We start from the raw sequence: 23,995 nt of genomic DNA on the forward strand, positions 1-23,995 counted from the left end.
CCTGTCCCCCCATTACAGATGGGAGAATTCAGACTGGCCAGTGATCCTTTAGGGGTAGGGCGGAAAGGCAGGGCAGGGGCAGGAACTCACTGCAGCTGGGAGCCCGCAGGGAGACAGTGCTGGCCAACGGGAGCTCCACGAAGGAGGCCACGAGGCTGGCATTGAGAGCCCGGGCCTCTCCCACCAGGCCTTGGGGTGTGTCTGGGAGCACGAATCCATGGATGTTCTTCTTTGAAAAGATCTTGAAGGAGTATTCACCAGTGGTCTGCAAGTGTGGAGAAAGGCAGGCCAGAAAGTCACAGCCAGACTCAGAGGCAGGGGACAGCACGAAGCACCACAGGGCAGCCAAGATGGCACCAGCTATCAATCCCACTTGCTCTTCCCGCCACACCTGTCTTTCCTTTGCCTGGCCACCCTTGCCCTCTCTTCTAGCTTCTGTTTTTTCCTTCAACTCAACCAGTTCATTTCTACAGGGGTCTTCCTCAATCTGGTGGGCTGGGTGAGGGGGCTTCCTGAGAAGGTAGCCTCTAGGCGGATGTCTCAAGGAAAACCAGTTGATGGACTGAGGCAATGTGTGGGGTGCAGAAGGACTGTCCTGGGTAAGGGCTCAGTCCTGAGTGCTGGTTCAGCAGGGCAGCGTGAGAGAAGAAGTCAGGGGTTTGGGGCTCACCAAGATCTGCATGTTGTGGTTGGCATCGATAAGCCAGGACACGTAGGGGGGTCCCTGCAGGATGAGGATGGCATCCAGACCTCTAGATGTGCAGTTGAGTTCCACCTTCACTGTCACAGTCCGAGGCCTGTAGTGGACAGACGGCCTGGTCAGTACACGTTGGGCAGTGGCAGGGGATGAAGGGATAAACAGGGGAGCTTGGATGGGGCCTGGGTGAGCAGGATTTTACTTGGCCTGGGACTGGAACTAGGTGTAGACCCACTGTGTGGGAGGGGCCTGGAGACAGGAGGAGAGCATGGGGGATCCCGACGGGCAGGGCTTCATGGTCTGGTGTCTGATTGGAGTGGGGCTGGTGCTGGAGGGGTGGGGAATGAAGAGGGGTATGTGTGGGGGGTACCCTTACTCAGCCTTGGGACCAGGCAGGATCCTCAGGATGTGGGCCTCTTTGTGGCCAGTCACACCACCCAGGCGGCAGCCCAGGATGGGCACAGGGACCCGTGGCTGCCATTCAAGGGTACGGCCCATGTCCTGATGGTCTTCAGGCAGACAGAAGTATGGTAGCTTCCGGGCTGTGAAGATAGGGGCATTTCAGTCCTCCAAACAGCCCCCACCTACCCTTCCCACAGAGCCCCCTGCCAAAGAGCATCACAGGCTGGAGGCTTAGGAGGACCCGGGTTCAAATCTCTCTTCCACCGCATACCTGCTGGCTGCCCTTGTGAATGGTCGGAGGACTCTGATTCTTTGTCTGTCAACAAAGAGTTAATATGAAGCTGGATCCCGTGGCATATAGTATAGGCGGCACATAGTAGGGATCTAGTCCCGCTGCCTCCCAGCACACCATTCTACTTTAATCTTTTTTACAGAATTTACCCAAACCTGAAAGAATTTCCAAGTGTCTTAAAACCAACTTGGCACATAATAGTTGCATTCAAGGTCCATTCCCCCACTCCTTTTTTTGGTTGGGTCATTGGGCTTGAACTCAGGGCCTGGACACTATCTCTGCGCTCTTTTGTTCAGGGCTAGCACTTTACTACTTTGAGCCACAGCACCACTTCCAGTTTTTGGTGGTTAATTGGAGATACAAGTCTCATGGACTTTCCTGCCTGGGCTTTTTTTTTTTTTTTTTGCTAGTTCTGGGACTTGAATTAAGGGCCTGGGAACTGTCCTTGAGCTTTCTTAAGACTAGCAATCTTCCATTTGAGTCACAGCACCATTTCTGACTTTTTTCTATGTATGTGGTACCGAGGAATCAAACCCAAGGCTTCATGCATGATAGGCAAGCACTCTACCACTAGAGCATGGGCTGGGCTGGCTTTTAACTGCAACCCTCAGATCTCAGCCTCCTTAGTAGCTAGGATTTTAGTTATGAGCCACCAGTGACTAGCCAAAATAGATACTCCTCCCTCCTTTTTTTTTTTTTTGTTAAATAATGGTAGTAGCAGTACTGAGGTTAAAACTCAGAGCTTCAACACTTGCTAGGCAGGTGCTATATCACTTGAGCCACATATCCTTGTACTTTGCTTTTGGTACTGGTTATTGGGGTTTGAATTTGGGAACCTTTCATTCTTCCTGGCTTTTTTCACTCAGGGCTAACACTCTGACATTTGAGCCATATCTCTACTTCCTTTTCCCTTCCCTGCTTGGTTTTTTTGGAGATGAGTCTCTTGGACTTGTGTGCCTCAGCTGGCTGGCTTTGAACTTCAGTTCTTAGATATCAGCCTTCTGAGTATTTTAACAATACAGGCATGAACTATAGGCAGTTTTATGTTTCTGTTTGTTGGTTATTTTTAATTTTTTTAATCTAGGGCTGGCTGGGAGTTTGGCCTAGTGGTAAGAGTGCTTGCCTAGAATGCACAAAGACCCGGATTTGATTCCTTGGTACTACATACATAGAAAAAAAACAGAAGTTGTGTTGGTATCAAGTGGTAGAGCTCTAGCCTTGAGAAAGCCCAAGGACAGATCTCAGGCTCTGAGTTCAAGCCCCAGGACTGGAAAAAAAAAGTCTAGCATTTCATACACTCAATTTGATATTTGATAAAGAAGTAATCACTGCCTCCTAAAGGCTATTGACTTGTGTGTGACCTAGAACAAGTCACATCCCATGCTTATGTGAGCTTCCATTCCTCCAGAACTGAACCTGAGCCCAGAGAGTCCACTGGAGAAGCTGACCTTGGCCCAGCCGGAGGAGAATGCTGCTGGGGTCCTCCAGTGTTGCGACTGAGGAGATGGGACCCTTTGTAGCTGCCCACTCAAGGATCTGGCTGTTGACAGACAAGGATAGTTGTGTGACGTTGACTCCTGAAGGCTCTTTGAAGATGATCAGGCTGGGGTTCTGCGGAGACATAGCGCACTGAGTCCCTGCCACATGCAGGAAGTGGTCTGGCTGAGACTGCCAAGGCTGACGGGTGCGTCGTCAGTCCAAACCCTCCCACAGGGCTCTTCCACCTCAGCCAGGTCTTCCCATCTCCCTTCCACACATGCTCCTTCCCAAGCCCATCTGTCAGTCTCACAGCCTCACCCCAGCGGCTCTCCTAACTTCTTGGGTTGGGTCTGTATCCCAATACACTCCGGGCCTGTCCCCATTCCCTTCTGCCTCTTAGGGGTGTCCTTTCCCTGAGCATCTGTGCCAGTATGTAGGGACACTGTAGTGTGGCCATGGTTCACCTCCTGGATTTCTTTCTCTGCTTGGTGGTTTGCTCTGTCCCTACCCTGGGGCGCTGGCTGTAACTGACAACTTTGGCAACCGCTCAGGCTTCCCTGTTTCCTCCAGCTCTGAACCCCTGCCATAGAACAAAGCCAGTTATCCTGACTGGAGTTCACACTTAAGACTTGAGGGGTGTGTGTGTGTGTGTGTGTGTGTGTGTGTGTGTGTGTGTGTGTACGTGTGTGCGCGTTGGTACTGGGGCTTGGACTCAGGGCCTCACATTCTCCCTTGGTTTTTTTCATTCAAGGTTCACTTTCTACCACTTGAGTCATTCCTCCACATCTGGCTTTCCTGGCTGGGCTTGCTTCAAACCACAATCCTTAGGTCTCAGCTTGCTAAGTAGTTAGGATGACAAAATTACAGGTATAACCACCAGGATTTTTTGGTTTTGTTTTTCCTCCAATGTGAACCACATCAACTAGAGAAACTCTTGCAAATTCAATGAAGTCCCAATAACAAAACCAATCTCTCCTAACCCTACCTGCTATGGACACATTGTTAGCTACCTCGAAGCCCTTTCCCTCTGTGCTTATGTATTTTCAGATTATAGGCCTTGTATCATTTTCAACTACAATGAAAAGATTAGTAGATGGATTATCAATTGGGACCAACTGTCCCGCTGGCCTGGCCCACAGGAAGGGAGGACGGGGTCTGGAGGGCCAGTGTACTCACATAGGCCAAGTGCAGCTGGATCCCGGGTGCCTGGAGCTGTAGTAAGGTAGTCTTGTTCACGACCAGGACCAGAAACACCTCTTGAGGTTGGCTGCCATTATTCTTGGATGCCTGGAGAGTCAGCTCAAGCTGTGCCACCTCCTGGGGAAGGAAGCAGGAGACACATAGCAGTTATACACACGTCAGACCGCACATGGAGAAGAGTGGCTTGTTTACCATTGGCTGCCACTCCATTCTCCTTGCTCCCCTCTGTCACCTGGGACCTGTGTGCAGAGCAGTGCCTGGCCCTCCAGACATGCCCAGAAAATACATAAATGCATTCTGAGTACATGAACAGTCAATTAAGAAAAGCCAGGTGGCTGTTGGCCCACACCTAATCCCAGCTACTCAGGAGGCTGAGATCTCATGATCCCAGCCCAGTTCAAAGCCAGCCCAGGTAGGTACGTCTGAGAGACTTATCTCCAATTAACCACTAAAAAGCCAGAAGTGAAGCTGTGGTTGAAGGGATACGTGTTAGCCTGGAGTAAAAATGCTCAGCGTCAGCACACAGGCTGGGAGTTCAAGACAGGACTGGCAAGATGAAGACAAAGGGGTGTGGGGGCAGATGGAAGAGGAAGGAAAAAAGAAGGAAGAAGAAGAGGGGGAAGGAAGGAAGGAAGGAAGAAGGTGAGGGAAGAAGAGCCACAGTCTTTTGTCTCCAGTGGAGACAATAATTGTATGGACCTTCCTGCTCAGGCTGGCTTTGAAACATGATCCTCATCCTTAGACCACAACCTCCTGGATAGTTAGGATTATAGTTTCTCTCTCTTTCTCTCCCTCTGCCCCACCACCTTCTTTCTCATCTTTCCTTTCCTCCTTTCCTCCCTCCCTCCTTCATTCTTTTCTTCACAGGATCTCCCATGAAGCCCCAGCTAGCCTTGAACTTGAACTTGAGATCATTCCACCTCAGCTGGGATTCCAGACATTGAGTCATCACTTCTGGCAAGATTTATTGTTTCTTGAGTGCCTGCTGCATGCTGGACTTATGACCATCCATCTATACAACAGATAGTGCCTGATGCCGGGAATTAGTGACCTTCCTTCCCCATTGTCTCTGGGTGTCCCTGGAGACCACTGCTTCCAGTCATCACATGACGTCCACATTTGTTCTCCTGAAGATTAAGAGTATGGCTCAGCATACAGGAGACTCTAGGTTCCATTTTTAGCACCAAAAAAGTTTAGTCTTCTAGGTTGGCTATTCATCTTTGCCTATTTTAAATAACTAAAATGGCTGGGTGCTGGTGCCTCACGCTTGTAATCCTAGCTACTCAGGAGGCTGAGATCCGAGGATCACAGTTCAAAGCCAGCCCAGGGATTTTTTTTTTTTTTTTTTTTTTGCCAGTCCTGGGGACTGAACTCAAGGCCTGAGCACTGTCCTTGGGCTTTCTCAAGGCTAATGTTCTACCACTTGAGCCACAGTACCACTTCTGGCACTCTACCACTAGGCCAAACTCCCAGCCCTCCAAGCAGAGATTCTTATGTCCAATTAACCAATAAAATATTGGAAGGAGGGCCAGAAGTTTGGCCTAGTGGTAGTGGTAGAATGCTTGCCTACCATACACAAAGACCTGGGTTCAATTCCTTGGTACCACATACATAGAAAAAGCCATAAGTGGTGCTATGGCCCAAGTAGTAGAGCTCTAGCCTTGAGAAAGCCCAACGAAAATGCTCAGGTCCTGAGTTCAAGCCCCAGAACTGGAAAAAAAGCTGGAAGGGCATTCAAGTGGTAGAGTACCAGCCTCGAACAAAAAAAAGCTAAATAAAAGCATAAGGCCCTGAGTTCAAACCACACTACTGACATTCACACAAACAAACATGTACATATACACACATACACACACACACACACGAATGGTCTTTGCTTTGCTGTAAGACTTTCTAAGCCTAGAGTATGATTAAGAGGTGAGCACAGAGCCTGACCCAACTCAGTGCCTTGAAAACCACAGAACAAAGACAAATGCTTTCTTCAAACAGATGCCAGCGCTAGCCCCCACCCCAGCAGCTCTCAAAAGCCAGCAGCCAAACTGCAAGCCCAGACGTCTCCTCTATCTCCTGTGAACTATGACACAGGAGAGGCTATTTCCAATTGACACAGCAGTGGAAAGTTTTTGCATTAGGCTTCTAATCATCTCCTTGCCACTTCCTGGAGCAGTGTCACAAAGCCAGAGACAGTGTTTCAGTCTCTGGAAAAATCTGCACAGAAATATTTCCATTACTCAATAATGGCACCCTACGTCCTCTCTGTGAGCAAGTGTGCTCTTTAAGACAACAAAAAAGGAGCAAACAATAGCCTCTCACTTTTAGTCCCCGCTTCACCTCTTTTTTGGTGCTGTTCCTGGGAATTGAACCCAGGGCCTTGGCACTATCTCTGAGTTTTGCTCAATACTAGTGCTTTACCACATGAACCACAGATCTATTACCGTGTGTGTGTGTGTGTGTGTGTGTGTGTGTGTGTGTGTGTGCGCGCGCGCGTGCGCACACGCTTAACTGGAGATAAGAGTCTCATGGGCCTTCCTGTCCAGGCTAGCTTTTCTAAATCTTAATCCTCAGATCTCAGCCACCTAAGTGGCTAGGATTACAGGCATGATCCACCAGTGCTCAGCCAGAACTAATAATTCAGTTTGTAGTTAAAATCACTACTTGATGGAGCCAGAAGTTTAGACTAGTGATAGAGTGTTTGCCTCTCATGCACAAAGACCCAGGTTCAATTCCTCAGTATCACTTACATAGAAAAAAGTCAGAAATGGTGCTGTGGCTCAGGTGGTAGAGCTCTACCCTTGAGAAAGCCCAAGGACAGTGCTAGGCCCTGTGTTCAAGGCCCAGGACTGGCAAAAAAAAAATCGTTACTTACAACTGAGCACAGCAAAGCACAATTCGCTTGAGTGGTGTGGAAAACCGGACTTGACTCGGCATCCTTGTCCTGGACACATCGTGAGTTATTAGCACAAACAATGGGATCTGGTTGTGCAATTCTGTATCTATACAAAACCCATTCAACTGTCCTCTGTGAATGGGTGAATTTTGCCTTAGTAAATCACTTGAAAGTTAATTGCATCTCAGTTATTTCTCACTGTTCAACCTCATTCATGCCTGGCCCTGCACTGAGCATGTAGCCATGCCAACTAACCAAAACAGGGATTCCCATTTCACAGGTGGGCATCTAGAGGTACAGGGAGGGAAGCTGCTGAGAGCCAAGGGTGAGTGGCAAAGGGTGAGTGGAGGAGTCCAGAGCAAATGAGCCAGGGCTTGACCACTGGGCAGGCAGCTTTCTTCAGGACTGTCTTCCTTCTCAGTCCTCCATTCCTGAGCTCTCCCCACCCATCTTGAACACCATCATCTCCTTAGTAAAGGAGAGAACTTCATGTGCATATAGGGGAAAGCAGACAGGCCCCATGCTTTGGAAGACTGAAACCAAATGGAAATATGGCTCAAAAACACCATCATCTCCTTAGTAAAGGAGAGAACTTCATGTGCATATAGGGGAAAGCAGACAGGCCCCATGCTTTGAAAGACTGAAACCAAATGGAAATATGGCTCAAACAGTAGACCAACCAACCAAAAGCTAATAGAAAATGTGAAGCCCCGAGTTTCAGCCCAGGACTAGCACAAACAAAACAACGTAATATTTGCTGGAAGCAGATGGCTCACAGCTTTACTCTTAGCTCCACTAGAGGTCTGAGATCTGGGGAGCAAAGTTCAAAGCCAGACTAGGCAGGAGAGTTCAGGAGACCCTTAATCTCCAATTAACCACCAAAAAGCAGACAGTAAAGCTGTGGCTCAAGTGAGCTGGCTCAAATAGAGAGCCAGCCTTGAGTGTAAAAACAAGCTTGAAGCCCTAAGTTTAAACCCTAGTACACACACACACACACTCAAAGAGACCATCACTGCCTTCCCTGGATACTCCTGCAGCAGGCAGGAGAGCAGCCCTGAGTAAACAGGATAAAGCCCTGCTTCATCAATCCTGCTGCCCTCCCGCTGTGTCTCACTTCTGCCTCTGTGAAATGGGGCTAATACAAGATGGGGCAGAAATTCCGGGCAGGTTTTGGATACAGGAAGATAATAAAGGGAAGTAGAGGTCAGGATCTGGTCACTGTAGGGTCAGAGATCAGACACAAACATGTCAGAACACTCCGCTCTTCTTCTAGAACTCACACACACACACACACAAACAACAAAACCCCACAACTCTCCATTGTCATGAAATCCTTTCCAGTAGAGTTGGGGAATGTTGGGTGCTGAGGCAGTTCCCAGCTAGGATGCACAGAATATGAGCAGTTTGGAAACTCAAGGAGGCTGGAAAGTGGGGTGCTCAGGGTGTCTGAGCCCTCAGGCCTAGCTGAAGGACGACTCATTATAGTAAAACCTCGCAGGTTTCCACAGCAAACATTTCCCTCCCATAGTACACACCCACCACACACACACACACACACACACACACACACACACACACACACACACACACACACTTTCCTTCTTCCCTCCCCCAGCAGCAAAGGGCCCTGCCTGGGCTCCTGGTCTTCCGGATGGGCTCCAGGGGATTCTGGGACCCAGCCAAGACAAGGCAGGCTAACCAGCCCCTTGCCCCTGTCCCTGCCAGCCTGGGCCTGCCCCAGCCCCTTCCCTGAGCCACAGGGTGGGAAATCCAGTTTCTATTTTTGTGTCCGTGTCCCATGGATGCCATTGTTGGGCAGAGGTTGGTGGCGGGAAGGAGGGATTTCGGTGAGGAGCTCCTGAGTGCTAGTGGCCGCTTATAGAAAGTCGCTTCCAGCAATTCTTCTGAAGTGGAGCCTTGGGGCTGCCTGCAACCCCCGCCCTCTCAGGGCCAGCCCACAGGCGGCCCTCCAGCCTTCAACTCTGCAGTCCCAGTATGGACAAGAAGGGTCACGACGGGAAGACAAACCCAACTTCAAATCAGGGTCAGCCTGTGACTCTGGACCTCAGCTTTCTGATCTGGAAAATGGGGCACACAATACACCTACTTTACTGGCTTATGAGAATCCACTTGTGTGTGTGTGTGTGTGTTTATATATATATATGGATATATTTACATATTCACATATATTCTATATATATTCATATAGGCTTTCTCCTCCCTCTCGTTCTTCCATTGTTCATCTATTCATCTGCCTGTCTATCCATCCATCCATCATCCATCCCATATCCATTTTCAAGTTGACTCAGCTAGAAACTGAGGAAATGGTGAAAGACAGATTGAACCCCTGCTTAGCTTATGTGACCCAGGTCTAGCCCCTTCCTTAAGCCCTGCCCGTCTTTGGAAGGCCTGGGACTGGAAGGCAAAACTGGCTCCAGCCACCTCCCTCTCTCCATCCTGCTTTCAAGGCAACAGCAAGGAAGCTCAAGAGCCCACATGTGGACAGCCCAGCCCAGAAACCCAAGCTGTGCCACACCTTTACCCAGGACAACAGACTCTACCACCCTTAGGAACAAAGGAGTCCACATGAGCCAGGTAGTGCCTCCTCTAGAGGCTGGAAGAAGAAAGACCCCATGCAGCCTGGACAGGAGGCTGGTCACCAAGTGGGCAAGGCCTTCAGCCGTACTGGCCACCCATCCCAGCTGGAGAAGTGAGGCTCCAGGTACACATAGCCCTTCAGCCTGTGAGGGCCAGACAGAGGCCACTAATTCTGGGCCCAGGGCAGGAACCCTTGCCTGGGTCTGAGGGCCACACTGCTTTCCACAGCCCCTCTCAGCTTCCCAGGACAGTGTGGGGGAGCTGAGGGCCTCCATGGCTCAGTCTGCCTCTGCAGCCCTGCCTTCCCCCTGGACAGCCCTGAGTCGGTGCTAGGACCTGGCCAGTTCTCCTGTTTAGGGGTTGGTGGGGTTTCATGGGTTTTCCAAGTTTGCCCAGGAGTAGGGTGAATCAGCAGCTGACCAGCCTGGCTGCTGGAGTTTGTTAGAAGACAGGAGACCTGTGTTGTCGGTTTGACGGGAATTGCTGAGACACCAGCCGGTTTCCTGTCTCTGAAGATCAGGATGTGACCTCGGCCCCCTCCCGGAATCCAGGCTCCGGCCTGCCCTTCAGGGACCCAGCATGATAAAAATCCCTACCCAGAAGCCCCTGACCTGTGTGTGCCTGCCGACCACCTTAACACACACACACACACACACACACACACACACACACACACACACACACACACACTGCTTCCATGGGGATTTTGGTGGGCACTACCCACAGGAAATCAGCAAGTTCTGAGGTCACACAGGGATAGATGAGAACGCCATCTCTCTGTGCCAGGGGCTGACAAAGGCAGCCATAGGTCAGGAGGGAACAGGCCGGCTGCGGAGACATTGTGCCCACACTCCGCTCCTGGCTCTAGGCCTTTGTACACGCAGTGCTCTTGGCCTAGTGCCCTTGACCCCACTCTCCAGCTAAACACAGAACCTTTTCCCCTAATGTCCCTTCTCTCCACATCCAGGGTCCAAGGATGCCCCCTTCCTATCCTATGTATGGCTCAAGGACAGGGACTGCTTCTACTGCCTGCATCCTTGATGCCTACCCCAGGCAGGGACAGCAAGCATCTGGGGAGGGATGGTAGAGGGGGACTGTGGTGCCATGAACCTTCTTGGGGCTGCCAGGAAAGCAAGGTGCCCCTCAGGGAAGCTCCAGACCCACCACACCAAGGCTGCAGGGTAGGATCATGGGTATGTTTGTGGGACAAGAGGCCAAGCCCATTCGTGGGGCAGTGAAGCTCCATGAAACTGAAAACGGATGTGTGCCATCTTTATGAGAGGGATCACCTTTGAGATTCACACAAGTCAGCTGATAGGATGAGTGCTAGCACGTACCGGTGAGAATTAGTCCTCTGACATCAACAGCAATGACTGCCGCATCTACTGGACCTGAAGACTTGGCTCTGGCCTGGCTCTGAGTTCAGAATTTTGCCGGTGGACAGGTACTGGTAGCTCACACCTCAATCCTACTTATTCAGGAGGCTGAGATCTGAGGACCACAAATTCGAAGCCAGTCTGGGCAGGAAAGTCCAGGGAGACTCTTATCTCCAGTTAATCACCAAAAGCTGGAGTGGAACTGTGGCTCTTATGATAGAGCATCTGCCTTGAATGAAAAAGGCAAGAGGCAAACTCAGGCCCTGAGTTCAAATCCCAGTCATGGCATTAAAAAAAAAAAAACAAACAAATGAGTTTGGCACTAGTGGCTCACACCTGTATACAGAAGGCTAAGATTTGAGAATTGTGGTTCAAAGCCAGCCCAAGACTTTTTTTTGGTGGGGGGGCAGTCCTGGGGCTTGAATTCAGGGTCTAGGCACTGTCCTTGGGCTTTCTCAAGGCTAGTTAGTGCTTTTCTGGGTATGTGGGACCAAGGAATGGAGCCCAGGGCTGATCTACATGCCAGGCAAGTAGTCTACTACTATGCCACACGCATGCCTCCAGGACTCTTATCTCTAATACAATGCTAAGAAAGAGCTAGAGGTGGCACTGTGGGTTCAAGTGGCAGAGCACTAGCCTTGAACACACAGAGAAAGGCTTAGGGGCAGTGCCCAGGCCCTGAGTTCAAGCCCCAGAACTGGCAAAACAAACAAAAAGAACAAATTAAAAAAAACTGGGACTGGGGCACATGCCTGTAATCCTAGCTACTCAGGAGACTGAAATCTGATTGTCACATAAGGAAAGCCTATAAGGAAAGCCTATAAGACTCCTATCTCCAATAAACGACTCAGAAAAAGCTGGAAATGGCACCGTGACTCAAGTGGTAGAGTGCTAACCTTGTGCAAAATGAAGCTCAGAGACAGCACCCAGGCCAGGACCAACATAGGCCTTGTCCCACAGGAATCTCTCAGCAACCCTGTGAGGCAGGAACTATTATTATCTTCCCATGGGAAGACTAAGGTTTGGAGAGGTAGTCTAGGGATGTAACATTAAGAAGTTAGTCAAGGCCATATGCCATGGCTCTTACCTATAATCTATAATCTATTACCTATGATCTATTCAAGAGGCTGAAATTGGAGAATTACTATTTTAAGTCAGTCCAGGCAGGAAAGTCTGTGAAACCCCATCTCTAGTGAATCAGTAAAACTTTAGGTTGGAGGAATGGTTTGAGTGTGGTAGAGTGCCAGCTGAGCAAGCAAGCCAAGTGAGTGTGAGGCTCTGAGTTCAAGCTCCACTACAAGCACAGAAAGAGAAAACAAAACAAAGGAGAGGTTAGCCAAGGTTCAACTGGAGGACTGTCTGACTTCAGGGCATGAGAGCTCGCTCTCTCGTGCTCGCTCTCTCTCTCTTTCTCTCTCTCTCTCTCTCTCTCTCTCTCTCTCTCTCTCTCTCTCTCTCTCTCTCACACACACACACACACACACACACACACACACACACGCACTGTTGCTTTGATTTCTTTTGTTTTGATACAGGGTTTTTACTACATTGCCCATGCTGAACAATGTAGTAACACTTGGATTCAAATGATCCTCTTGCCTCATTCTTCTGAGTATCCAGGACTGCAGGAATGTACCACAGTGCTTAGCTAGACCAGCTCACACTGTACAGCTTTCAGGTATGCATGCCCTGGGCCCAAATTGCTGCTGCCAAACTCTTCATGTGCAAAGGTATGTGTGGATTCTCCTTGTACATATCAGCCACTAAGCAAGGTGCTGGCCGTGACAGATCCACGACTAGATCCTGGGTCTGCTGGGCTCCAGCATTCTCTGCCATCTCCTCAAACATATAGCCCTTGCATCCAAGACCTCGATGCTTGACCTCAAATTAAGTTGTGTGCACTACAAACTGAGTTCTCAGAAGAGGAAAGGGAGATTTCTATTGTCATGAATTCAAGAATCCTTGGACTGAAAGTTACTGACATAGCAGTGATGCTCATGCTTGTAAATCCTAGCTACTCAGGAGGCTGAGACCTGAGGATCTCAGCTCCTCAGTTCAAAGCCAGACCAGATAGACTGATTTAAGATACTCATTTCCAATTAACCAGCAAAAAGCCAGAAGTGGATGTGTAGCTTGAGTGGTAGAGTGCCAATGCTAAGGGGAAAAGCTAAGCAAGAGTGAGTCCCTGAGTTTAAGCCCCAGTACAGGCGCCCATTCGAGTGCACATATATGTACACACGCGCGCACGTACACACACACACGAGTTCTCCATTCTTCCCACTACTGGCTGCACTCCTGACCAACCTTCCTCTGACCTGCTGTTGGGTAATTATGGTCAGGAGAACGCAGTGACTCAGAAGAGGGTCAGGACCCAATGTCAGAATAAACAAGATGAATTTACAGAAGGTGATCTTACTTTCCAAGTCATTAGCAAATTACAAAAACAAATTACAATGCCTATAAAAAAACCACCGAAACTGTTTGGCACTCTCTGAAACTCTGGAATTATCAAAACCCACAGCCATCATGGCTGGCAGGGCGGTGGGGAGCAGGGCCCCTCGATATTGGTGGTCTGGGCACCTTCTTATCACTGCACAAATGTCAAAACAGCTCAACAGTTTTGGGGGCAGGTCGGCCACAGTCCACCCTGAATGAAGACTGATAAATCACTCGAAGGACTTAACGACACATCAGCCATGTATGGCCTCCAGCCCAAGCAGGCCAGCTCCACCTGAGTGCTGAGATTCCCTGGAGAACAGGTGACAGCCTGGCCCTGAAGTCTCTGGAGAGAATTTGATGTGAGCTCTGGCCTCCACCCTGTGCTTCACCTCTCAAGGCCAGCCTCAGTTTCCTCCTCTGAGAAGTGGGAATAATAACCAGATGCTGGCAGAGAAATCCTCAATAAGCTTCATCCCTGAAACGTGCCCAGTGTCTGGTAGATACTAAGCCCTACCCAGCACCCAACAGGTCCTAAGTAGTGACACATGTGTCATTCTAAGAGATAAATATAGATAAAGAAAGGTCTCCAGAGGGCTCTCCTGGAGACCAATCTCCAGGCTGGTCCTGATGCCTTTGGATCTCAGAGGCTATTTGTTGCGGTTACTCTGTGTGTGTGTGTGTGTGTGTGTGTGTGTGTGTGTGTGTGTGTGTGTGTGTGTGTGTGTGTGTGTGTACACATGCGTGCCTGCTGGTACTTGAACTCAGGGCCTAGGCGCTGTCTGTTTTTCACTCAAGACCTATCACTGAGTCAGAGCTCCCCTTCTGGCTCTTTGTTAGTCATTTAGAGATAAGCGTCTCATAGACTTTCCTGCCCAGGCTGGCTCTGAACTGTGATCCTCAGATCTCAGTCTCATAAGTAGCTAGAATTACAGGGGTGATCCACTGGTATATAACAGTCCCACATATTTGATGGGACAGTCCAGCCGCCTGAAGTGAAGCCAAGCTCTCCCAGAGGCTGTGACTACTCCCTCACCAGAGGGTCACAGGCACCAGCTCACTTTGCACTTGGGGATCAGCCAGTCCCCGCCATCAGAAATACCACGCCGGGACCCCAGGCAAAGCCCTATTGAAGCCTTGCCCACTGCCCCAGGGAGAGCCATAGAAAGTCACCCCTCATCTCAAGGCCCCAGAGACGCCTCTGGGGGTCTCTCCTGACTTCTGCCAGGGCACTCACGGTTGAGAATTCCAGGAAGAGGACGTGGACTTCAAGGACAGCATCGGGAATCTGAGCCACACAGCCATGAGGGACCTGGCTGGTGGTATATGTCACCTCACCCCTCTTGGGGTCCACAGGCTGTAGATCACAATGGACTTTTTCTGCAAGACCTGCTGGAGAAGAACAGGAGAAGGGTCAGTGGAGAACAAGTCATGAGGCTGGGGCTGTAGCTCGTAATTGAGGATTTGGTCCTCCAATGAGGTTTAAGGTCTTCCTGTGCCCGTACTAGGGCTCGAACTCTGAGCCTCAGCTCTTGCTTAGCTTTTCTGATAAAGACGGGAGCACTATCACCTGAACCACACTTTCAGCCTTTCGCTGGTTAGTTGGAGAAAAGAGTCTCGTGGACTTTCCTGCATGGACTGGCTTCAAACCACGATTAGCTAGGATTGCAGGCATGAGTCACCAGTGTCCAGCTTGAGAAAGTTCTTACCCCACATATTGCATGGAATATCATTATCCTACAAAGACTTTGTGTCTCTGAAGTCTCTAAGCTTTCCCCTGAGCTTTCCCATGACTGTCCGGCAGGACGCACTTGGGGACCCAAGATTCAAGGAAGGTGAGCTCAGATGAGGAGGCAAAGGTTCTCCACCCTGTCTCTGAGGTGGCCGTGGGAGGATGAGAGTCATCTGAGCCCAGGTGACAGACAGAGCTCTGAGGTCACCCAGAGTGGAAGGAGGTGATGGATCAGGGCTCAGAGCCTGTGGCTGGCGGGGGGCGGGGGGGGGGGAAAGTGGGGGAGCCCGTGGTGTGCGGAAATGCACAGGTCCTGAGGGAAAGGAATGGAATGTCACCCTGACCCAGCAAAGGAGGAAGAGGAAATGAGGCCCCTACACCTCGTCCTGAGGAATGTGCCGGAGGAAGGGGGGCTATGGAGGAGGGAAAGAGGACAGAGAAGGGGAGACTGTTTGGAAGTTTGTGTCTCCATCTTGTCGCGCTCACTTCCTGTTTTCTTGGAGATCAAAGATGGGTGCGGAGGGCCTGGCTTCACAGCCAGCTGACGCCGGCTGGAGCAGGGGGCAGGCTGCCTCCTCCTGCACCCATGGCTCTGTAGCCTCAGCCGGCCTCGTTCCCCACCTTTCCACAGCTTGCTGGGCTCAGACCATCGGAAGTCAGAGAAGGATGGAAGATGGCTGCTCTTTGCCATGACAACACCAACCTCAGGCTCCATAATTGGATGAAGAGCAGAACTACGACATTCACCCATTAGTGAAGCCCAGTCTTATCCTGAACGTGCCAGTGACTACGGAGTGGGCTGTATGGTATTTAAGGTGCCTGAAGCCAGGACAACCTGGCTCTGAATCTCAAACCTGATGCCTGAGATTCAGTTATTATGCATAACTTTGAGGAGCAACTTGAGAATTCCTGTAGAATGACAATAAGCATAGAAGCCAGCTGGGTGCTGGTGGTTTATGCCTGTCATCCTAGCTACTCAGGAGGCTGAGATCTGAGGATCAAGGTTTGAAGCCAGCTTGGGCAGGAAAGTCTGAGACTCTTATCTCCAGTAAACCACCAAAAAGCAGGAAGTGGAGATGTAGCCCAAATGGTAAGCCAGCCTTGAGCAGAAGAGCTGAAGGATAGCTATGCCCGGGTCCTGAGTTCAAGCCCCATACCAGCACCAAGAAATAATAAATAAATAAGGATAGGGGCCAAATAATCCTTCCAGGCTGTTGGGAGGACTCCACAAGACAGGGCATATGACACTTCTCATGGTTATTTTATGGACATGAGTCATTGTAGAATCTCCTGCCTAAAGGCGGGAGTGAAGCTGAGACAAGGGATATTGCCCTCTTTTGCTATTTCATTCCCTCTGATGATTCACCCCTTTATTATTATTATTTCTTCTTCTCTTCCTTCTCCTTCTCCTTCTCCTTCTTGTTCTGTCATGGGGCTTGAACTCTGGGCCTGGGCATTGTCCCTGAGCTCTCTAGCTCAAGGCCACAACCCTACCACTTGAACCACAGCACCACTTCTGGTTTTCTAGTAATTAACTGGAGATAAGTCTCATGGACTTTCGTGCACAGGCTGGCTTTGAACCTCAATCCTCAGATCTCAGTCTCCTGAGTAGCTAGGATTACAGGCGTGAGCCACCACACCCAGCTACCCCTGGTTCTTAAGCATTGGTTCCTTGGGTATTAGTCCATCTAAATTACCTCCTATGCAAATGGAGAGACAGAGGCTTGGGCAGGCAAGATCCACCATGGCTGACCAGCTGGGTCTTGGACCCAGGGTCTGGCTTATGAGTTAGTGTAGCACCTCCCTTTTTTCCTTCAGACTTTCCCTGCCCCCTCCCCAGACTTTCAGGAACCCCAGTTCCTCCCAGATCGCCAGGCGGCCTGGGGCCACCTCCTCCATGCCGTCAGCCAGGGGGAGAGGCCACAGGCCTAGCCATTATGTAATGATCAGATAACAGGCCAGGCTGGGAGATCAGATAAGAGGTCCATTTATTTTGGGGCCTTTTCGAATCCTGGCTGCCCCCACCCCTTAGACGAGAATGGGGAGACAGGAGGGAGTGTGACGCCTGGGCCTGTCTCCCAGAGCCCAAGGCGGGCCCAGACCAGCTGAAAACAATCCACTGGCACCAAGGGAAATGCCTGAAGTCTCTTGGGTCCTGTGGGAGGAGGCGCCGCTGGGGGGCCTGAGTGTCGGGGCCTCCAGAATGAGAGACCAGGGAGCAACCTCCACCACTGTCCTCTCCACCTCCTTCCTCACCCACAGGCACACAGGGCACTGCCACTTCCCAGACTTTGCCAAGTCTTTCTTGGAACCACAGTGGGCCCGAGGATCCAGATGGCCTGGACCATCTCAGATCAGCTTCTTCAAAGACTGCTGGCCAGAAGCAAAAGCCCACTTCTTGGGGCCTCATCCTGAGTATGCCAGGGGCTGCAGTGTACTTGGACCTCTGGTCTGTCTGTCTGCAGAAATGTCTCCGTTTGCTGGAAGCCAAGACACTTTCTGAAACTTACACACTAGTTAGTGCCTAGGTAGGTTGGCAGGTATTTGTGGTTTTGTTTTGTCTTTGTGTCAGTCCTGGGGCTTGCACTCAGGGTCTAGACACTGTTTCTGAACTGTTTTGCTCAAGGCTGGTGTTCTACCAGTTGAGCCACAGCTCTACCTCCCACTTTTTTGCTGGCTAATTGAAAATAAGAGTCTTATGGACTTTCCTGCCCAGTCTGGTTTTGAACCATGATCCTCAGATCTCAGCCTCTTGAGTGGCTAGGATTATAGGCGTGTGCCACCAGTACCCAGCGAGGTTTGCAGTTTTTATACCCATTTTTTTTTTGCCAGTCCTGGGCTTGAGCTCAGGGTCTGAGCACTGTCCTTGGACTTTCTCAAGGCTAGAGCTCTACCCCTTGAGCCTCAGCACCACTTCTGGCTTTTTTCTATGTATGTGGTACCAAGGAATCGAACCCGGGTCTTAATGCATGCTAGGCAAGCACTTTAACCACTAGGCCAAACTCCTGGCCCCTTTATACCCATTTTATAGGTAAGATTGGGGGAGGCTGAGGAGTTGGCCCTAGGATTCCCAACTAATTAGTGGCAGGGCTGTGATTTGAAACCTGGTCATCCATCTCTAGCACTCAGCCTGTGCCTCATGGGCTGGGTGTCTGTCTGATGCAGTCAGTCTGATACAGTAATCCATGTTAAGTGCTCAGGTAGAACTTGTGGGTGCCCCGTGCATAGTATCTAAGAATTCATAACAACCGTGGGGATGCATTTTTTTTTTGCCAGTCCTGGGGCTTGAACTCAGGGCCTGGGCACTGTCCTTGGATACTTTTTGCTCGAGGCTAGGGCTCTGTCATCTGAGTCACGGAGCCACAACTGGCTTTTTTCTGTGTATGGGGTACTGAGGAATCAAACTTAGGGTTTCGTGCATGCTAGGGGAGCACTCTATCACTTGGCTATGCTCCCAGCCCACAGCAAGGATGCTTTCTAACAAGTCTTCCCTGCTGAAAAGTCTTCAGTCACCCACAAACCACCTAGCCACCCTTCACTCCTTTCAACCATAGTCTCACAGTTTTTCATCTCCCAACAACCAAAACCACACCACCTGGCCACCAGCCAGGCCTTAATTCTCCCTTGTGCCTGTCTTTCCCGTGGGTTCCCAGAGCCCACTAGGTCAAGGTGATAATGCTGTAGCCTCAGGTGGAGTTGCAATGTTCAGATGTAATGTCCTACTAGGTTTCAGTGGCTCCTACCTGGGATCCTAGCTATTCAGCAGGGTGGGATTTAAGAATTAAGGTTTAGAACCAGCCCAGGTAGGAAAGTCTGAGAGACTCTTTTCTCCAATTAGTCACCAAAAAGTTAGGACTGGAGCTGTGGCTCAAATGATAAAGCACCAGCCTCAGGCAAAAACCTAAGGGACAACATCCCGGCTCTGACCTGCAGGAGGACTTGCGTCAAGTATTTCCACTGTTCTGGGCCTGAGGGTCAACTCCTGGGGCGAGACTGGGCTGCAGGAAAGCATTGCAGAGATTAGGCCCACGACTCAAGCCCTAGCTGGGACTGGGGTGAGACCAGGCTGAGCGAAAGACTTGCAGTGCTTAGGCCTAGGGCTCAAGCACTTGCGGTTTACCCAAATCTATCCAAAGGTGCCAGAAGACATGCACAAAGCCTGTCCTCCAAGGGTCCAGAACTGCCCTGCATGTGACCCTGAGCAAGTCCCTCTGTCCCTCTGAGTCTTTGTGTCACTGTCTGTCTAGCTGAGAGGAGGGAGGATCTTCACACATGTCCCACCGACCTAATCCTCTCCTGGCCACCATGGCCCTTGACCCATATTTTTTCTCCCTGGCAGATGAGAAGCTGCCTGGAATATGGTCTCAATGTTGGGGTATTTGTGGTCCTTGGTCTGTGCCACCAGCCTCCCTACAGGGAGTTCTGGACCTCCACTCAGATAGTTGGTAACACCTCTGCCCTATCCTCAGGCAAATGATACCCACTTTCCTTTAAGGAACTCTTTAATCTCAGCCACACAGCTAAGGCCATGGGCCCAGGGCCTCCTGCTTCTGGGACTGTCTCCAAATGAAATAAGCCAAAATACAGGAAAAGGTGCATGCTTTAAAAACGTGCATTGAGGTGGTATTTATAACCGGAACAAAAGGGGAAAGCACTTAAAAGTTCAACAAGGAGGGTGTCATTATTCCAACGATGGCACATGGAAGGAGGAGTATATTTTAGAAGGAGACTACCATGGCTGCTGCTGAGTCTTGAGGAAAACATGGAACACAGGTTGCAAAAAGGCTGATCTGCCTTAAGAAGCTAGACAAAGACAAATAAGCAACCCACCAATTACTTACTAACCTTCCTGGGGATTAAACGCAGTGTCTTATACATGGTATGCATGTGTTCTGCCACTAAGTTATATTCCCAGTTCTCTGCTCTTGTCTGTTTTCATTGAAGGCTATGCTAAGGTAACTATATAGTTAAATTATTCTTAAATCTCTATATGTCTTTTTTTTGTGGGGGTGGGTTGGTACTGGGGTTTAAGCTCAAGGACTCATAATCACAGCTTTCTCGTTCATAGCTAATGCTTTTGAACAAATACCTCCAGCCTGGATTTTGTTGGCACTAGCCTTCAGCAAAAAGTGTTCAAGGACAGTGGCCAGGCCCTGAGTTCAAGGCTCAGGACTGGCAAAAAAGAAACTAGAATAAAATATATATTAATATGCATTTGTATATGTTTATATATAAATATATGAATATATGAATATATAAATATATAAATATATAAATATATTACATGTATAAGTATATAAACAGTATACTCATACACATACACACATACTAGGCAATTGCTCTACACTCAGCTATACCCCAAATCGGGCCCTGTTCCGTTGTGGACACTATACCAGCACAGCATTGTCTTGTATCCTATAAAACCAGATTTTCATAGTCTGCGCCACCCCTTAATCTCCAACAACAAAGAGGATGGAAGCACAGAGCCATGGCTGTGAGGTCAGAAGGTCAGAACTTCCATTTTCTCCTCTGTGAAATGGGACCATAAGGGCAGCCATCTTGCAGGGTCACTGGGAAAGGGGGTTCTATTCTATGGCTCATGGTTAGAAACATTGCTGGGAAACCTCAAGTCTGGAGTCAAATCCTCTCTGAGTTCTTCGGGGCCTCTGAAACTCCATTTCTGGCTGCTAATGAGGTGGTGGCAAAAGCTTTATAGACTAGAGACTTTCAAATGCTGGGGGTGACCACTGACCACTGCGTTGTGCCCCCCCAAATCCCTAAGGAAGTCCCTGGATAGGCAGGTGGGCAAGGAGTGTGGAGGGGCCCTGAGCTGACTGAGAAGCGTGCCCGGCAGTGAGCAGCGCCTGGCGTGGGGGGCTCCTGATCACCTCCCTTGCTTGGTTTCAGTGAGACAACCTGGATCATGACTCTGGGAAAGGGCCAGGGATGAGCAGTGCCCCTGTGCAGAGCCCCTAACCTGAGCCCACACCCTTTGTAGGGCAGGGCACCCCAGCTTTGATCTGCTCAGTAGGGCTTTGGGGAAGTTCAAAGGCCCAAGAAAGTGGGAGATTTCAAGCCAGCCACAAAACAACCATGACATAGAAAGTGGGCCCTTCCAGTACCGAGGGGGAACTGTTCTCAGCCTCCATCTGTCCAGACGCTGGTCCCCAGGATCACACCACAAGGAAATAGGCCTCCTTCTTCTCCCACCTTCTGCAAGCAGGACACTCAAGGCCCAGAAAGGACAGGGAACTCCTGCAGTCCAGGCTGTACAGCATTCTTGGCCCATGGGCTGGACACAGGAGTACAGAGGCCTGGGGCCAGAGCCAAGGTAACTAACTCGTCCCACTTGGCCTTTGAACATGAAATGTCCTATGGCCTGTGAAGTCACTCAGTCCCAGCAAATTCGGATGGGTGGTGACCCCACGTGTCCCCAGAGCCCCCGCATCATGAGCTAAGGAAGGAGGTACTGAGGGGCTAAGTTGGGCCCCTGGACACTTACCTGTCGGGCTGAGGTTGCAGATGGCCAGTAGCAGGACAAGGACCAGCAGGAGAGAGCTGCGGGGCATGCTGTCCACCCTGGAGACTGCGCGCTGGGCCTTATCCGGTGTCCAGAGGCAGGGCTGCGGGTGGGCACCGGGGCCGGCGTGGACTCGCTCGGGGACCCAAGGGGAGCAGGCGGCCGGAGTGACGGCGTCCCTGCTCCAGCCTTCTGGGGTGGTGGCCGAGGGGTCAGGAGAAGTGGACACAGGACTCACAGCCAGGCCAGGGACTGGCTGGAGGGTGGCCGGGAGGGCTCGCGCGCTCCTGGGGACAGCTATCTAGCAGTTCTGGCCTGGGGATGGGGTGCGGAGGGAGGCTGAGCAATGACCCCTCGCAGCTGCGCGGAGCTCAGCTCAGCTCATCCAGCCCGGCCCAGGGAGGCAGGAAATGCGCTTCCTTAGCCGAGGGGCTGGGCCAGGCCGCCTGCCAGCAGGGCTAGAGGAAGTACCACAGGCTTTGTGGCTGGGTGGGGGGGCCCTGGGCTGGGGGAGGCTGGGGGGTGAGAGGGCCTAGGTTCTGGCCTTGTCTCCCTACACACCCACCCTCCAAAGCTGGGGGGACATGACTGGCACCCACAGATGCAAACCATCACCACCCTGACAAGCCCCCTCCCAGGAGGTCTGACAGGGCTCTGGCGAAATCCATTCCTGGGATTTCCCAGCTCCAAGAACTCAGGGTTCCTGTTTTACAGATGAAGAAACTGAGACCTGATGAGGTCTGCCTCTCCAATGCGGGGCACTGACATACTCCAGCTTGACACTAGCTATTGTGAACGGGGCAACTGGGGCCCAGTGTGGGAAAGAAGCTTTCTCAACTTGGCCCAGCAAGAAAGCTGGGGCTGGAGTCTCTGGGCCCAGACAGGGCAGAGCACCTACCCAGAGCCCACACACTGTATCTTTTTCATCTACTCCTACATAGAAAATCCTTCAGAGACAAAAAGACAGCCCCAGATGAAAGAGACGCAAAAGCCAGGCATGGTGAGACATGCCTCTAATCTTCACTTGGGATGCTGAGGTGGGCGGATGGCAAGTTTGAGGTGGCTGGGAAATATAGCAAAGAGATTCAGAAAGAGAAAGAGATAAGGAAAGAAAAAAGAAAGGAAGGAAGAAAGGAGAGGGAGAGGGAAAGAAAGAAGAAAAGGAAGAAAAAAGAGAACCAAGGGGTAGCAATATGTGAGAAGTAATGTACCTACTATATGGCTAATATAATTGTAACCCCTTTACATTACAATTAAAAAAAGAAGAAAGAGGAAAGCAAGCAGGGAGAGAGAGACAGAGAGAGAGACAGAGAGAGAGAGAGAGAGAGAGAGAGAGAGAGAGAGAGAGAGAGAGAGAGAGAGGAAAAAATTGTTTTTTTTTTAAGAAAGAATTAACTTTTATCCGGCATGGTGGTTCACACCTGTAATCTTAACTACTCAGGAGACTGAGACCTGAGGATCAAGGTTCAAAGCCAGCCGGAGCACAAAAGGACCTGAGACTCTTATCTCCAGTTAATCCCTAGAAAATGGGAAGTGGGGCTTGGCTCAAGGGTGGGGCACCACCACACTGGTAGGAATAGAACTTCCAGAGCCCTGGGCTCTGCCTACAGGAGATGCTGCCCATCAGTGTCCCCCAAGCCAGGGTGGAAAATCCCAAATCTGTCCATCAAAACCCTTTGTAGTGTTCACTCTATAAACACTAAGCATCTGCTGTGTGGCGCTAGCTACAGTTAGCATGTGCAGTCAGGCCAAGGGGAGCTCAGAGCCGGAAACCTGAACCACCTGAATGGGTGGCAGGTAGGCCTGCCCTTTCAAGGACTATGGGGAAAGAAATGGGTTTAGGGGCATGGCAGGCAGGGGATGACCCTGGGCAATGGCACAGAGGAAGGAAGTAGGCAGACCACTGAAGGACAAGCAAGGGTGTGGTGGGGACAGGAAACCTGGAGAGTCCTGTCTTAGGAAGGCTTTAAATGCCAGGACTTTCTCCTGAGGGCCCCTGGGAGCCATGGAGGGCTCCTGAGCAGAAAGAGCTTGCCTGAAGATCATCGCATGTGAGATGAGCTAGAAAGAAGGCTAAGAGCTCTGGCTGCCCCAGTGACCAGAGCAGCCATTTGTCTCTGAGAGTTGGCAGGGGGTGGGTTGCAAGGGTGGGGCTCCTTGGGTGGGGGTCATGGTAGAAGGGTGGATCACCCAGCCAGTCCCCATCTAAGCCAGGGCATATGGTCACAGGCACCATGCCTGCCATCTGGCACCTTGGCAATCGCAGCCCCTTGCAGTCCTGGTGGCTGAATGGGAGATGAGGGTGGCCTTGCAGTGTCCCCAGGTCATGAGCAGAGTCTGTGCCAGAGACCAGTTACTCCAGACTTGGGGTAAAAC

The 23,995-nt window shown here is 50.6% G+C and overlaps 1 protein-coding gene across 3 annotated transcripts in view; it reads right to left on the minus strand.

Annotated features, from left to right (window-relative positions):
- The window catches only part of Eng (endoglin), a 30,663-nt gene extending 8,680 nt beyond the window's left edge, over nt 1-21,983 (minus strand). For 2 of the 3 annotated variants that reach the window (XM_090330692.1, XM_090330693.1), the window contains exons 1-8: nt 21,602-21,983; nt 14,605-14,756; nt 4,047-4,187; nt 2,840-3,002; nt 1,371-1,415; nt 1,074-1,239; nt 671-797; nt 91-265 (exon numbers count right to left, since the gene is read on the minus strand). In XM_090330692.1, the coding sequence (XP_090186818.1) occupies nt 91-265; nt 671-797; nt 1,074-1,239; nt 1,371-1,415; nt 2,840-3,002; nt 4,047-4,187; nt 14,605-14,756; nt 21,602-21,668 (1,036 nt within the window). In that variant the 5' untranslated portion in view covers nt 21,669-21,983. Of the gene's footprint in view, nt 1-90; nt 266-670; nt 798-1,073; nt 1,240-1,370; nt 1,416-2,839; nt 3,003-4,046; nt 4,188-14,604; nt 14,760-21,601 lie in introns of all 3 variants that reach the window. The other variant, XM_090330691.1, reaches the window with a different exon arrangement.
- Nucleotides 21,984-23,995: the final 2,012 nt, after the last annotated feature.

Source organism: Megascapheus bottae, chromosome 3 (genome assembly GCF_031878675.1).
Source record: "Megascapheus bottae isolate mThoBot1 chromosome 3, mThoBot2.hap1, whole genome shotgun sequence".
Classification (NCBI taxonomy): Eukaryota; Metazoa; Chordata; class Mammalia; order Rodentia; family Geomyidae; genus Megascapheus; species Megascapheus bottae.